Source organism: Cibotium barometz, chromosome 52, assembly GCF_041138505.1.
Source record: "Cibotium barometz isolate CiBa-2024 chromosome 52, ASM4113850v1, whole genome shotgun sequence".
NCBI lineage: Eukaryota > Viridiplantae > Streptophyta > Polypodiopsida > Cyatheales > Cibotiaceae > Cibotium > Cibotium barometz.
The window spans coordinates 12,819,605-12,835,222 of NC_141097.1; the positions used below are offsets into that span (position 1 = coordinate 12,819,605).

The following is a 15,618-nucleotide window of genomic DNA, read 5'->3' on the forward strand; positions in this document are numbered from 1 at the left end:
TGCTAGAAACCCTACTGTACCTACAGTACCGGCAGCTGGAAACTCTTCTGTACCTGCAGTACTTGCGGAAACTACTGTACCTCGAAGAACCCCTACTGTACTGCAGCACCTGAACCCTACTGAACCTGCAGTACTTGCTAGAAACCCTAGTGTACCTGCTGTATTTACAGTAATACCTCTTGTTGCAAGCAGCTCCACTGATAACGAAAGGCGGTGTGTTGTCTTCTCAAGTCCGTAGATCCCATGGCGGAGATGAAACTGCCCAACACTCTCTCTCTCTCTCTCTCTCTCTCTCTCTCTCTCTCTCCCCGCCACCTCTCAACAGCAGCAGCAGCAGCAAGTGGGCAGCTTCTGGCCACAAGCAGCAGAGGGCTGAGCAGCGCGAACCCTAAAAAGCACAGAAAAACAGTAGCGCGAACCCTAAAATGCACAGAAAAACAGTAGCGCGAACCCTAAAAAGCACAGAAAAACAGTAGCGCGAACCCTAAAATGCCTTATCCCCACAACTCTCTCTCCCCCTTGTTCTCTCTGTGTATGTCTCCCACATGAATTAACCTAACCCTAATTCTTCTTCTCTCACACAACTGGTATCAGAGCCTAGGCTGCCTCAAACTGCAACTGAGGAAAGTCACTACGTAGAAGAAACTCAACAAACCGAGGAACAACCCCTGCCGTAATGACTTCTTGAATTGGAGGACTGCGCTCAATGGACAAGAGCTTTTGGAACTGAGCTCGACTGGGCGGCAGTGGTGCTGGACAGCTGCTGGAGCGGCATGCCCTCCTTGCGTTTCTTAAGCAGACTCTCCTCGCGCAGCAGCGCTCGCAGCAGGGGTCGACTAGGTGTCAGCTCGAAGCTAGGCTGGGTGAACACGTGGCGTTGAGGCGTTGGTCCAAAAAGGCGAAGCAACGCGTTGGGCGGACAGCGCTGGCGGGCGGCGCTCAGCTCCACGTCACTTTCTCCAAGGCGCTTCGCTCCACGTCACCGCTGACCTGCACCTGCCTCTTGGCGTCGAAGCAAGAACGCGTACCCCTCCGCCTTCATACGCATTCTTTGCACTCGATGATCTCCCTTCAGCACAACACCCGGCAGCAGCTCCCTGAAGCTCCGTACAGTCAGCGGCAGCATCCGACGCAGCACCAGCATTAGAATTGCCCCCCTCTCCTGCAACAGCATCTGCAATCATCATTCAGCCTGCAAGTCTTAACAAAAATTCAGAAATTACAAGGTATCTTGCTTCAAATTTTTTTTGGACTTGCAATTGAGCAGGTACAATCATCAATTGAGCAGGTACAGGTGCCGAATTGCTCAATTTCTGAGCAAAATTGGCAAAATTGGGTGACATTGGTCACAATCAGGATCAATTTGCAGGAAATTGGTCACAATCAGGATCAATTTGCAGGAAATTGGATGTCGAAATTTGGGGCTTTTGATGTAATTGTGCAATTAAGCACTCATACATGCTGGATGATGTGAGAAATCGCACATTTGGGCAAATTGCAGTGCAAATCAAGGGGCTTTTGTGCCGATTGGATTGATTTGCATGCAGGCAATCGCATTTGATGCTGTGGATAATGTGCTGATGCCTTACAAGCACTTAATGTGCCTGTAAATCAAGGGGCTTTCATGTATTGGATGTATATGTGGCCAGGGGGAAGCACTGTGAACACTTTGGATGCCTTCATGTGCGTCAATGTACCATGTATGATCAGCAATTGATCTTAAATCAAGGGGCTTTTCAAGATTTTATGCTTGTTAAGCTTGGCAAAGCAGCAGGCAAGACATTTATGCCTTGAATCCTCAGAAATCAGCTTGCAGTCAAGGGGTTTTTGCCCAATTTCTGTTCGGAACTGTTGTATGCAGTATTCGGGACTGTAAAAGTCTGATTTTCACTCATTTGGACAGCCAGGAGAGCATTTATTGCTATTGTACCTGCTGGTACAGATTTGGCACAGCTTTGTGCAAGTTTTGGCATGGCTGTACACTGATTTGAGTGAGGAAAAGGTTCAATTTCAGCTGCTGTACTTGCCGGTACAGGTTTGGTACATCATTGGTGAGCACTTGGTACTGCTGTACAGTACTTTGGAAGGGCAACAGAGAACATTTAAGGTGCTGTCCAAAATCTGCAGCAACCAGATTTTGGTGATTTCATCACAAACAGTGGGAGAAAAGTTGCATTTGTGCTTCCGCAGTGAGAGATAAAGCTTGGGAGAACAATTGTGAGCACTTTGTGTGCTTTTGGTGCAGTGTTTGCACACTTGCAGGGAGTCAGGCATTGACAGGTTGCATATTGCTATGACAACCACAAGTGAGAGCTCTTCATTGCTTCACATCAAGAAGCTTGAAGGCTCGCATAATTATGATATTTGGCAAACCCAGTGCTACAATGTGTTGCTCCAGAAAAAGCAGCACAAGCCTATCAAAGAAAGGGGTGTAATGCCCGCTTCTCTTACTGCTGAAGAGTGGGAAGATATGGATGAGCTGGCAAGATCTACTATCATGTTGTCTGTGTCAGACTCATTACTTTTCAGCATTCGTGAAGAGAAGACAGCTTGGGGAATGTGGTAGAGATTGCAGGACTTGTATGCCCAACAAAGTGCCTCAAGCAAAGTGTATTGGTTGAAGAAACTCATAGGTCTTCAGATGAAGGAAGGGGCGTCTATGACAGCCCATCTAAATGAGTTTAATGGTATTGTCAGCCAGGTCATTAATCAAAAGTTGGCAATGGACGATGAGTTCAAAGACACTTTTCTGTTATGCACTTTGCCAGAGAGTTGGGACACATTCAGGACAGCCACTAGCAATTCGCATGCTATGCTGTCATATGCAGATGTTGAGGGTGCTCTTCTTCAAGAAGAGATGAACAGGAAAAACAACTCTGTTGGAAAGTCCAATGCAATGAATGCACGTGGGAGATCTCAGCAAAGGGGAAAAAGCCAAGAAAGGGGAAGGAGCAAGTCTCGCTCCAAAAAGGATTTGGAATGCCATTATTGTGGCAAGAAGGGACACATTAAAAAGCAATGCTACAAATGGAAAAATGACCAAAAAGAAAAGGAAAAAGGCAAAGACAAAGACAAAGATGAAGCCAAAGATGTAAAGCCAAAGGGCAAAAGTGGAGTCAAGATTGAAGAAATCAATGTGTCACGTGCAGGTGGCAGTGAGGATGAGGTCCTATTTACGTCGTCACTTGATGCCCATTCACTTCTTACAGGTGGTCATGGTATGCACTCATGGATCATTGATTCAGGTGTCTCCTTTCATGTCACAGGTTGCAGAGACTTGTTTGTCAGGTATACTGCTGGCAATGAAGGAGTGGTTTATTTGGGTGATAACCATGCATGCAAGATTCTTGGCAGAGGTGATGTGAGGCTTGTGTTTTCAGATGGCTCACAGCTTATGCTCCATGATGTCAGGCATGTGCCTGAGATCAAGAATCTGCTTTCTACTGGACAGCTTGATGATGCTGATTATGTTACCACATTTGGTCGTGGAAAGTGGAAAATTAGTAAGGGCTCACTGGTTGTTGCCAGAGGCTCTAAGGTGGACACTCTTTACTTCATGCATGCAGGTGTTTGTCACCATGCTAATGTAAATGCAACCGAGCTGCCGAAAATCTCTATGTGGCATAGCCGGTTGGGACACATGAGTGTCAAGGGAATGGAGCAATTGTCTCGTTTGGGTTACTTGCCTTCTCTAAAGTTTTCAAGTTTTCAGTTTTGTGAGCATTGTATATATGGTAGGCAACTACAGTGCCCCCACAAGAAAGCTCTTGGACAGAAAGATGCTCAGTTAGAGCTTGTGCATACAGATGTATGTGAGATGCCTCAGCTTTCTTTGGGAGGGGCAAAATATTGTGTGTCTTTTATTGATGATGCCACACGCAAGGTGTGGGTCTATCCTCTTCATTTGAAGAGTGATACATTCTCAGTGTTTCAGAAGTTTGTTGCTCTTGTTGAGAATCAAACTGGCAAAACACTGAAGGCTTTGCGTTCCGACAATGGTGGAGAGTATATGTCCAAACAGTTTCAGGACTTTTGTGATGCTAAAGGCATCAAGAGGGAGCTCTCTACTCCTTATGATCCTCCACAAAACGGGACAGCAGAGAGGATGAACAGGACCATTCAGGAGAAGGTCCGTTCTATGTTGTCACATGCTGCATTACCTCATGGTTTTTGGGCTGAAGCTGTTATGACAGCCGTTCACCTTGTAAACAGGTCACCTAACACAAGGCTTGGTGGGAAAGTGCCAGAGGAAGTATGGACAGGGAAGCCTCCGTCATACAAGCACTTGAGAGTGTTTGGTTGCGTTGCGTACGTGCACATACGCAGGGAAATGCGCACCAAACTTGATCCTAAGTCTCACAAATGCATATTCCTAGGATATGGTGACAGAGGTGAAATGGGGTATAGACTTTGGGATCCCGTGAATAGAAAGATTATACGCAGCAATGATGTCATTTTTGATGAAACATGCATGTATAAGGAGCCTGCAAGGCAACAGGAGCCTAGCAGAGTCATCTTTGATGATGATGGACATCATGGACAACAACCAAGGGCTGTAAATCAGCCATTACAGCAGCAAAACCAGCCCTTAAATGGTGCTGAAAATGGTCCAAATGGACAGCCAGAGATGGCAGAAGATATCCCTATGGATATACCACAGTTAGAGGAGATACCGGGCATGATATTTCAGCCTTATGGCATGGAACAAGAGCCACCAATAGGCGATATGCAGGTTGGACAGCAACCTGCAAATGATGGTCATTGGGTACGAAGGTCCACTAGACCCTCCAGAGCCCCTGACAGGTTTGTTCCAGGGGTTGACTACTTGATGCTCACTGACTGTGGGGAGCCCTCATGTTATAAGGAGGCTTTACAGAGGGCAGACAAGGCTCTTTGGGAGCGTGCCATGAAGTCAGAGATGGATTCTCTGCATAAAAATGGAACTTGGAAGTTGGTGCATTTGCCTGCAGGCAAGAAGGTTTTGCCATGCAAGTGGGTTTACAGGCTCAAAGTTGCACCAGATGCAAAGCCAAGATACAAAGCCAGGTTAGTGGCTAAGGGCTTCAAGCAGGAATATGGTGTGGACTTTGATGAGATCTTCTCTCCAGTGGTCAAAATGACCACACTTAGAGCTGTGTTGGCTTTGGTTGCGCATGATGATTTGGACTTGATTCAGATGGATGTGAAGACTGCTTTTCTTCACGGTGATCTCCATGAGGAGATATATATGCAACAGCCAGAGGGTTATGCAGTAAGTGGAAAGGAGAAGCTTGTATGCAAGCTGAAAAAGAGTCTTTATGGGCTCAAACAGGCACCAAGGGAATGGTATCATAAATTTGATACATTCATGAAATCCCAGAAATTCAGGAGAAGTGACATAGATCACTGCTTGTACACCAAGAAAGCTTTGGATGGCAGTCTATTGATCCTTATCTTGTATGTTGATGATATGTTGATTGCCGGGAAATCTCGTAAGGAGATGGATACCTTGAAGCAGAGGCTGCATCAAACCTTTGATATGAAGGATTTGGGTGATGCAAATCACATCTTGGGTATGCGGATACTTCGGGACAGAAATCAGCATGTGTTGTATTTGTCTCAGAAGGAATACATTGGCAAAGTCTTGCAGAGGTTCAATATGGACGGGGGGAAGAAGACTAGTACTCCTTTGCCTCCATATGTGAAACTCAGTGCTATGGACAGCCCACAGTCAGATAGAGACAGGGCTGATATGGCCAAGATTCCGTATGCTTCAGCTTGTGGCAGTCTCATGTATGCCATGGTTGCTACTAGGCCGGACATTGCATTTGCAGTGGGAGTGGTTTCTAGATACATGGCCAACCCTGGCAAGAAGCATTGGGAAGCAGTGAAAGATGTCATGAGATACCTGAAGGGCACACAGGATATGTGCATTTGCTTTGGCAAACAGGATGCATTAGTGCATGGTTACACGGATTCGGATTATGCCGGTCATCCAGATAACCGGAAGTCTACTACCGGTTATGTGTTTACATTCACAGGAGGTGCTGTGTCATGGATATCCAGGATGCAGAAGTGCACTGCCTTATCTACTACAGAGCAGCCACAGAGGCTTGCAAGGAGGCATTATGGCTATCTCGGTTAGTGGTTGATTTGGGTTATACAGGGGATATTCCATTGTTGCATTGTGACAGTCAGAGTGCCATCCAGTTGGCAAAGAACCCTGTCTTTCATGCAAAGACGAAGCATGTGGATGTGAAGTATCACTTCATCAGAGAGGTGATAGAGAACAAGCAAATTTAGCTTGTTAAGATTCATACGGATGACAACCCAGCTGATATGTTTACAAAGAGTTTGCCTCCGGAGCGGTTTGCTCATTGCAGACACTTGATGGGCATTGGATGAGGCCAGTTTCAGCCTTGATATGGCCTTGTATATTATCATGTACATGCTGATTTTTTCTTTTCCTTTACTTAAGGGCACTTTGCCTTTAAGTGGGAGGTTGTTGGGGTAAAGGCATTATGCCCACCCTTATAGTGTGTACAAGCCCATAAGTTATAGTACATAGTACACTTAGTACTTTTAATGTACTAAGTGCACTATGTGTACTAGTGCAATATACATGTGTGATAGGGGAGTCACACACTCAATATGATGAGTTGACTTATCCCCACAACTCTCTCTCTCCCTTGTTCTCTCTGTGTATGTCTCCCACATGAATTAACCTAACCCTAATTCTTCTTCTCCCACACAGTAGCCTCCGAGAAGCGGCTCCGACAGCCTTTGATCTGGAATACTATAGTCCGTCTGCCTAGTGGTCACTTGCATGGGGCTCGCCCACTCGTATCATGGGGAGCCAGGTCAATTGGAGATTGGCCAGCGTGCATTCAGACAGCTACCCCCAGAGGCTCAGGAGAGAGGCGCCTTATTGGGATCCGGGGCAGAGACCGACTTAGCCTCGACATCAACTCTTCCATCTCTCCGGAGTGGCTGGCCCCGATATGGATCCTTCTTGTGCGTAGTGGTTGGGAGTGTTCACCAAGCACGGTATGCCCTTGGCAGTTCATGGTAGGAGATGCACCTTGCAGAGGGTGAGGGTGATTGGTTTTCATGCACATCGGCCCTCCATTGGCCAAGGTGGCCAGAGAGAGACTATGGCAGCTATGGATGTGGGAGGGACGACCTATTACGAATATGTAGTGGGACCTGGGAGAGTGGACATGGTAGGATCGAGAGGACAGAGAGGAGTCGTCTGGTACCCCCTTCTTTGCTTACATTGAACGACTGGGCCATAGGATTCAGATGTCAGAGGTGGAGGGCACTCCAGGCTCCAGCAACAAGCAGCATCACATTGGCAGCCCTAGGGTGTCCCGTCGCATTTTCTCGCAGTGGCTGTGGGACAGCTTTCAATTGCGGAAGATCACTCTTTTCATGTGGTAGTTGGCACATAGGTGCTTAGCAGTTGGCCATTGGGGGAGACCAGCATTATGTCAGAGGTCTGGCCATTCCCAGGAGTCTCAGCTTCACTGTCTTTGGGATTGCCCAAAGGCCCAGTAGTTTTGGCAGAGGATCCTACGCATTTTCACCATGGATCGGGCTCCCGCCTGTATTGTTATGTGGGGCATTGTTGCTTGGGCGACTGAGGCCGTGACCATCATGCCGTATGAGGAGGAAGGTGGGGGACTAGCCCTTCAGGTCTCTCACCTTTGTATTTCCACTGTGCCAGTTCTAGCTCTGCTTACTAGTCATTGGACCCTAAGTTCTAGCTGGAGATAGGAGTTTTGCAATAGTATAGCTGCATGGCATATATGGAGATCTCGATGGCGAAGCCATCGAAGGCACCCTCACCTTGCCAGCGGAGTCTATCCGGAGCATCTAGCTCGGTATCATTCATACTCTTTGAGGTCAGTGGGGGACAGCTTGAGGGCAGCTCAGACTGCAAGAGGAAGTGTCGGTAGGCCTTCCTCAAGATCTGGTGGCACGGTCCCTTTCTTACAGATAGTGGTGGCAAGCCCACTTGGCATTACGGACCACCTATGTGGTTATTTCCCCCTCCCCCCATTGTATGAGATAGCCTTCTCCTTTTAGAGCGGCCAGCTAGAGGAGAAGTGCATCCTCCCCTTTGTTCATCTTGACTTGTGTTTCCCCTTTGGAGACGGATTTGTATTTAACCATTTTGGCTGTTTTTCTCGGTAACTAATAGAAGGATCTTTTTCCCAGGAAGGGGGGGAAAAAGAACAGATAGTGAAACCTCTTGCGGATCTCATTAGTGTAATGGATAATGACATATGTAATACTCCTGTCTGAGCCTCTGAGTGGCATAATTGGGAGATCCTCTCCTCCCTCCCTTCCCGCATGAGCTTCCGGCTTTGAAAACGTGCTCAGCTCTCCCTGTCTCCACTCTCTGAGGTGGTGGGATGAAACCCGTATCTGGCCAATCACAATTCGCATGCAATGGGACATGTGAACACTTAGGTAGCCCAATGTCACGTGCATGCCACGTAGACATGACTCTCGCAGGGTTATGGCAGCAGATTTAGGGCAAGATTATCACGTAGAGACAATCGGCCAGTAGATCTAGAGCATACAAATCAGGTCAGCAACGGTTTATGCCAGCGGAGCATTTTATGTAATATTTTATGCTAGTCATGGATATAAGGCCAACAGCAGTTTTATCAGGCCGACCAGCAGCATCTAATGCTATATATAGCCCAAACTCAATTCATTGTTGAGCATTTCATTCCTTGGGGAATGTGGTCATAGGTTAGGCTGTAGATTAGGTGTTTCCACCTTTTGATGGGGCAACCAATGGCTAGCCAAGATTTTGTGCACCTTTTTGTACTGTAGAATATACTGAATACTCAGCTATCTCTCTCTCTTCTCTCTTTATTCTGTATGCGTTTTGCATCAAGCATGTTCCAGGATGGTGTTTAGGTCTGAAAGAAGACTCCTAGAGATTCCACATGTGACAATGGTATCAGAGCTTAAGGCTGATTCTGAGATATTGTTGCTGCCCATGTCCCACCCACCCTTACTGCATCGCGCATGGATGAAACCATCGCTTGTGTCTTGATCTTTTGGAGATGTGGGGACCAAGCAACATTGTTTCAGCAGACTCAACAAGACTAAATACTGATGGAGTCCCAAATGAAGGTGCACAGGCCAAGGAAAGGAACACAAGACATGGAAGAAGTTCCCAAGAGGTTGGTTGGTGGGGTTCCACAAGACCCAAGGGGAATGGCAGTCCTGTGAGTCAGGTGCCACTTTGGGCACACTAGGAAAGGCTTTTAGGCATCGGTTCCAAGGGAGGATGTTCCTCCAAGGGGTGGAGTGAGAGTGCCAGACTCAATACTCATGAAAAGAAGACCAGAGAAAGTGTTCAGGGATAGGGCATGAAGGGAAAGGGGACAGGATGGAACAGATGCATAGATCTTCATCAGATTTGGAGACCGGGTAGGGTTTTCAGTGAAAAGGTTGCTAGGTAGGAAAGGATGATAGGGGACTCCAGGAAGAGACAAAGGGATGATGACAATCATCCAAGAACGGAAGTTGGAATCCCGTCATCAAGTTTGGCAGAGGGGGATGTCACGTGCATGCCACTTAGACATGACTCTCCCAGGGCTATGGCAGCAGATTTAGGGCAAGATCAACGCGTAGAGCCGGTCGGCCAACAGATCTAGAGCATATAGAGCAGGTCGGCAACAATTTATGTCAGCGCGGCATTTTATGTAATCGTGGATATAATAACAGGCCGACAACAGTTTTATCTGGCCAACCAGAGTAGCATCTATAAAACCCAGACTCATTCATTGTTGAGCATCTCATTCCTTGGGGAGTGTGGTCAAAGGTTAGACTTTAGATTAGGTGTTTCCACCTTTTGATGGGGTAGCCAATGGCTCGCTAGGATTTTGTACACCTTTTTGTATTATAGAATATACTGAATACTCAGCTATCTCTCTCTCTTCTCTCTATCTTCTATATGCGTTTTGCATCAAGCATGTTCCAAGATGTTGAAAGAAGACTCCCAGAGCTTCTACAGGTGACACCCGGCTATTGGATGAATCCATCCTTAGTGAGCTTGAGGAAGTGATTTGTGTAGAAGTCTAGCTTCAGTGGGAGCTCCAAAGGTGTGATCCATGTGTGGTGGGTGTAGAGGCTGAGAAGATCTAACCAGATAACCCGTTCGGTGTCCTCATGAGAGAGTTGGAGAAAAGGGGAGTCCAAACTGTACTGAAGAGGTGGGAGGCAGTCCATGGAGAGCCCATATCCTTAGAACCAGGTGGAAACTCGGGCATACTATACTCTAGGGTGGCCCTCAAGTGCTAGCTGTGTTGAGGACTGTAGGGCTAGCCTCGGGTACCTGTGGGGATCCATGTGACTGATGTGATGGAGGTATGTGACTGCCTGGAAGAGTGCATCCACTACCATCGGGGCTGCAGCAAACTCTCCTTGGATAATCTAGTGTGGGACTGATGATTTGCTGCAGATCATACGGGAGAACATCATGACTTGGGGCCAACCTCATCGGATAAATACCCCCCCCCCCCCCCCCCCCTCCCCCTCCCCTCCCCATGCTCAAGAAGGCTGCTCCATACATGAAAGCTGGTGTGACGAGGGTGTCAAATTGCCAATCCTTTGTCTTGGGGTCCTGGAAATGTGCCTTGAAGCACTGCCGCTCAAGTAAGCTCAAGGCTCCCCAACCCACAACCCCCCCCCCCCCCCCCCCCCCCCCCCTCGCCCCCCGTGCTCAAGAAGGCTGCTCCATACATGAAAGCTGGTGTGACGAGGCTGTCAAATTGCCAATCCTTTGTCTTGGGGTCCTTGAAATGTGCCTTGAAGCACTGCCTCTCAAGTAAGCTCAAGGCTGCATGAACCATGGTGAAGCGTGGGCCACTGAAAGTGACACCAAGGTAGACATAGGATCATAGTCACAAGGAATGGGCATTTTTAGACTCGGGAATGTTGGGGATGGTAGCATCTTCCCGTTCCCATTCCCGTCCCATGTCACTCTATAGTCATAGGGAATGGCCATTCTCAATCTTTTCCGTCCCCATTTCGCATCCCATGTGACTATACATAGGATGAAACAATCTCCACAAGATCCCCTGTGTATGTGAAGGTCAATCTGGATGTGAAGGGGTGGGAGGAATTGAAGACCATTACCTTGGTTTTATCAAGGTTAACAGTGAGGTCCCGCTGAGTGCAAAAATTGTGTAAGGCATTCAAATGTCTGTGAAGCCCCTCGGCTGAATCAGAAAGGAGGACGATGTCATCTGCATAAAGTAGTAGGGGGGATCAATGTGCTTGCTAGTGCAGGACCAGCCCTGCCTATCTGTAAATGAAACTCGAGATTTCATCAATGTAGAGGCCAAAAATAGTGGGTGATAGAGGGCAGCCTTGTTTCACCCAATAGTGCTGGAAATTTCTTGCGATGTACCTCTTGGGGCTCTCACTCGTCCAATGACGGACTCGTAGAGGGCGATGATGCTCCAAACCGTGTCAGATGGGACTCCTATCTCTTTTACATGGTGTCGGAGGCGGGCTCGGGGTACAATATCAAAAGCTTTTCAGAAATCCACAAAGCAGCAGTAAATCTTCTGATGTTGTGCTCTGCCCTCCTCGATGGTGAAGATGTGGTCAAGGGTAGAGTAGCTCCTCCGAAACTGTGCCTGTATTGAGGCACTACATCATTTTCTCTTTGCAAACGAATTGAGTTCCGCGTATAGCACTGATCCATAGAGTTTGGCCAATGTATGACCAATCATGATTGTCGTGTAATTATTAGGATCAAGTGGGTCTCTGGCTTTGAGGATGGGGTGGATGGTGTTAGTGCGCCAAGAGGGTGGAAATCCTTCACAAAGGGCTCTATTGAACATGTACATTGTAGGCTAGTAGGGGCACCAAGGTATCATCGGCACGTGAGTCCCTAGTGATCTGGGCCCACCCATTACGTAGTACATGGAAGGCCTTGAGGACCATGCACTTCGTGAAGAAAGTGGAGGTGGTGGGGCGGGGATCTCGTGGTGGGGGCAGAGGTGGTTGATGGGGGAACATGATAAGAGGGAGTGTGCATAGGAGTGCAATGTGTCCGGGTAGGTGATAGGTGTGGGGGGGACAATGTTCTTAGAGTTTCCTCCAAGCGTCTTTACAGTTCGGTCCTAAGAAGAGTCGGTATAATTCATCCTCTGTCTGAGCGTAGAACTCCCGTTTCTCGCGTTGGTGAGGCGTTGAGAAACCCGTTGCGCTTGGCGCTTCATGATTTGCCCAATGCATAGCTCATGCTTAAGATGGGAGCATGTGGCTCGGCATTCGTCTCATCATACCAACAGTTCTCGGGCATGGAACTGCAAGGTGGCTTGGTGGTAGACCACGAAAGAAATGGCAAATGTGTGGAGAATGGGGTGAGCTGTGATGTGAGGGTGGGTTGGGGGACAATAGGATCCATATCCTTGACGTGGTGGTAGTGTGGTCAGAGTAAATAGGGTCAAGCTCGTGATGAAAATGGACCTGGGTTACGGGTATAATGTGATATGGGAGGTGGTGGCGGGGGGACGGGTGGTGCGCAAGTAAGAGTGAGAGAGGTAGGCATGGTCAGCTTCAAAGGGAGGTGGCGGGATGGAGAAGTCAGGGAGAAGGGGTGCCAAAGGCAGAGATCCCATCAAGTAGTTCACGGTGCTGGTACCTCTTGAGTAAGGGAAGAAGGTGAGGGTGTTGGAGGAGGGCAATCGGGACATCCTGTTGTAGATAACAAGACCATGTGCAGCTCCCTGCTCTAGGAAATGTCTCCCATACACTGTGACCTCCTCACTGTCCTGTGATGATCAATGTAACCCGTGTTGGTGATGTCCAACTCCCGTAGTCTGTGATAGGGTCGTCCAGATGAAGTAGTGGGTCCTGGCATTGAAATCCGTGAGCAGGAGGACTTTCCCAGCTGTGAGAACTCCATAATAATATCCCCATATAATGGTAAGTATGGTGACTGGTCATGCTGTGCGGTGTAAGGGGAGTGGCTCGGTGTAAAATAACACACAGCAATGTAGATGACTTTGTCCCCAGTAAGCTGTAGCCACACGAAAGATACCGTGCGTCCTTGTCCTTCTGGACGATGCTGAGAATCTCTGTTGGGGTCTAAAAAGGGCAGCTACCCCTCCCAAGTGACGTACTCCTCCTGATGTGCGCTCTCACCTCAGAAAGCAGACTCCCACTTGAACCTGGCTATGTATGGTAAACCCCTCTAAGGGCTCTGTTGAGTCTCTGTATAGAAAATGACATCCTTGCATGTGAGAGGTTCGCTCAACCTCCTCGATTCGACCTCAGGGTGCCATTATGCTAACCTCAGTTGTCTGGTGACTGGTCTCATAGATCCCATGTTGCTATTTGGGATGGTGCTCAATGATAATGACCCTGCCATCTCTGTAGACAGCCTACTTGCCCACTCTTACGGGACTCATGAACTGTCAACATTGGTGTGCCACCAGAGAGTGAGCGAGAGAGAGCGAGAGAGTTATATTACTGTCTTTAAAAGACTCAAAGGGTCTATGAGACCAAAAAGTGTTACAAACAAATCCATGAAGTGACTAAATCATGGCAAAAGAAAAAAACTATCTACCTTTATAAAAGGATCATGTGAGCACAGAGGTACAAGCTAGGGAGTCATTTTGCAGGGGATGCATCTGTTAACTCATACAAGCTATCCATATCCTGTGCCTGTGGTGCGGCATCCTTGTGTCTTTGAAGAATCTCCCGGCTCTGGAGCTGTTTCATGGAGGGCCACCTAGGCCCAGTGAGCTGTGAACGACGATACGTTGCAACTGGAATGCTTTATCCAGTGGGAGTTGCAGTGGTTGTGGTACTGTCTGTGTGTGTTACCGGGTCCGCCTAGCAGGGGCCTCTGAGTCTGGGTCCCCTCATGGTCCTTGCTTCCTGCGTAACATGAAAGAAACTGGTGGTAGGGGGCTGACAGAGAGTTTTCTTAACATCTAAGACCAAATGTTATACATTGTGAGTAGGAATTCTCTAGGAGGAGATGCGCAAGGCATCAATTAAAGTCTCCGATGAGATGAGGGGGTAGGTGACATGCCATCCTTTACAGAGTGATAAGAGTTATATAGTTGTTATGAGGATCTCATCTGGTGTGACCCAATGAAATAACAAAGGGTGCTCTGTTTTAAGGGGTATGTCTGGCTTTGAAGTTAATGTCAGACACGGTGGTAAGTCCTCTACCAGGTCTCTCATGGCATGTAATAGGAGTCACTTGCAGATGCTTAGAGGCAGATAGGTGATTCAACTGTGCTCAATCATGTATGTTCATGAAGTCTACTTGTGATAAGGGCACGCTAAAAACTTCTGAAACTAGAAAATTCTTCTTTTGGTCTAATTGCACATATTTCTGGTGTTGGAACGCACAGGTATCACTGGATACGGCGCCTTGGAAAGCGATCCAAAAGAGAAGTAGCTCCAATTGTCATCTCAAACCATGTATCTTTCATAGACCCAATTTTCTTCTTTCATGAGCTCTTTCCAAGCTTCGTCAGTTCAGCATCACACTCAAATCTACCTGGCATTGGAATGATTATCAGGCCCATGCAGGTATCACTTGCAAAACTTGTCTGCATACACATCATGTCTATCAAAATATGGAGAAAACATGTGTTGGTGTACACGTTTCTAGCAGCGGGCTTTCGATTTTTGAGAACCTTTCTTACTCAGTTGTTTTTTTCTCCAGGTCATCAATGTGGATAGATCTTCTGCTGACTCCAAGAAGCATGCATTGAAGGAGATCAAGGTAAGCAGGGCATCACGTTACTTTAGTCTTTTGGGTAGTTTGTTAGAACTTGTTTTAAAAGGTTTATAAGACTTATAATCTTAGAAGTTCTTGTTCATGCAGAGTAAAGCTATGTGCAACAGTTTTCCTCATGTTATGCTGTTTCCTGAGGGAACAACCACGAATGGAAAAGCACTGATATTTTTCCAGCTCGGGGCTTTTATACCAGGGCTACCTGTACAGCCTGTTGTGTTGCGATATCCATTCGTTCACTTTGACAACTCTTGGTATCCAAAACGTGTTTCAGCTATTTCTGAAACTTGAACATTTCTAAGCAGTTCCTGATTTTTGATTCTTTGGGTGCAGGGGTAGGATTTCTACATTGAAGGTCTTATTTCGGATGCTCACACAGTTTCACAACTTTATGGAGGTAAGTGAGGTATTTTGAGCTAATGCATTTTCTAGCTGTGGGGATACAATTCCCTCCCTGTTTGGGCCGAATATTCTTTCCTTGGAATTAATATTTGTCTGAAGTTTCTCAAAGTATGCCTACATGAAACCTGCTTAGGCTACTCTTAAAGCCCATATTCCTCCATCAGAGAGGACCTTAGCACAAAGTCATGAAGAAATCCTCAAGAGTGGTGGAACTCAAGGTGATGAAAACTCAATTTCAGCTGTATGGCTTATCTTTCAAGGAAAAATATCAGCAGTTTTATGGTTGACACTTAGTAATGCTAAGCTTAAGCACCGCTTATTAATGCCTAAGAGTTGCCCCCCAACCTCCCAATTAAGAAAAAAAGAAACAACCCTCCTCTCCCCTTGCCACCTAATACCCCGCCTCTCTTTTCTCTGTTTGTATTTTAACATCCATATAG

General features: G+C 47.2%; 1 protein-coding gene across 2 annotated transcripts in view; it reads left to right on the plus strand.

The window, feature by feature from the left end:
* The window catches only part of LOC147608819 (lysophospholipid acyltransferase LPEAT2-like), a 93,609-nt gene that overhangs the window by 18,822 nt on the left and 59,169 nt on the right, over nucleotides 1-15,618 (plus strand). For both annotated transcript variants that reach the window (XM_086788833.1, XM_086788834.1), the window contains exons 2-5: nucleotides 14,388-14,568; nucleotides 14,705-14,764; nucleotides 14,867-15,030; nucleotides 15,110-15,173. In XM_086788833.1, coding sequence (XP_086644959.1) covers nucleotides 14,388-14,568; nucleotides 14,705-14,764; nucleotides 14,867-15,030; nucleotides 15,110-15,173 — 469 coding nt within the window. The remainder of the gene's footprint in view (nucleotides 1-14,387; nucleotides 14,569-14,704; nucleotides 14,765-14,866; nucleotides 15,031-15,109; nucleotides 15,174-15,618) is intronic.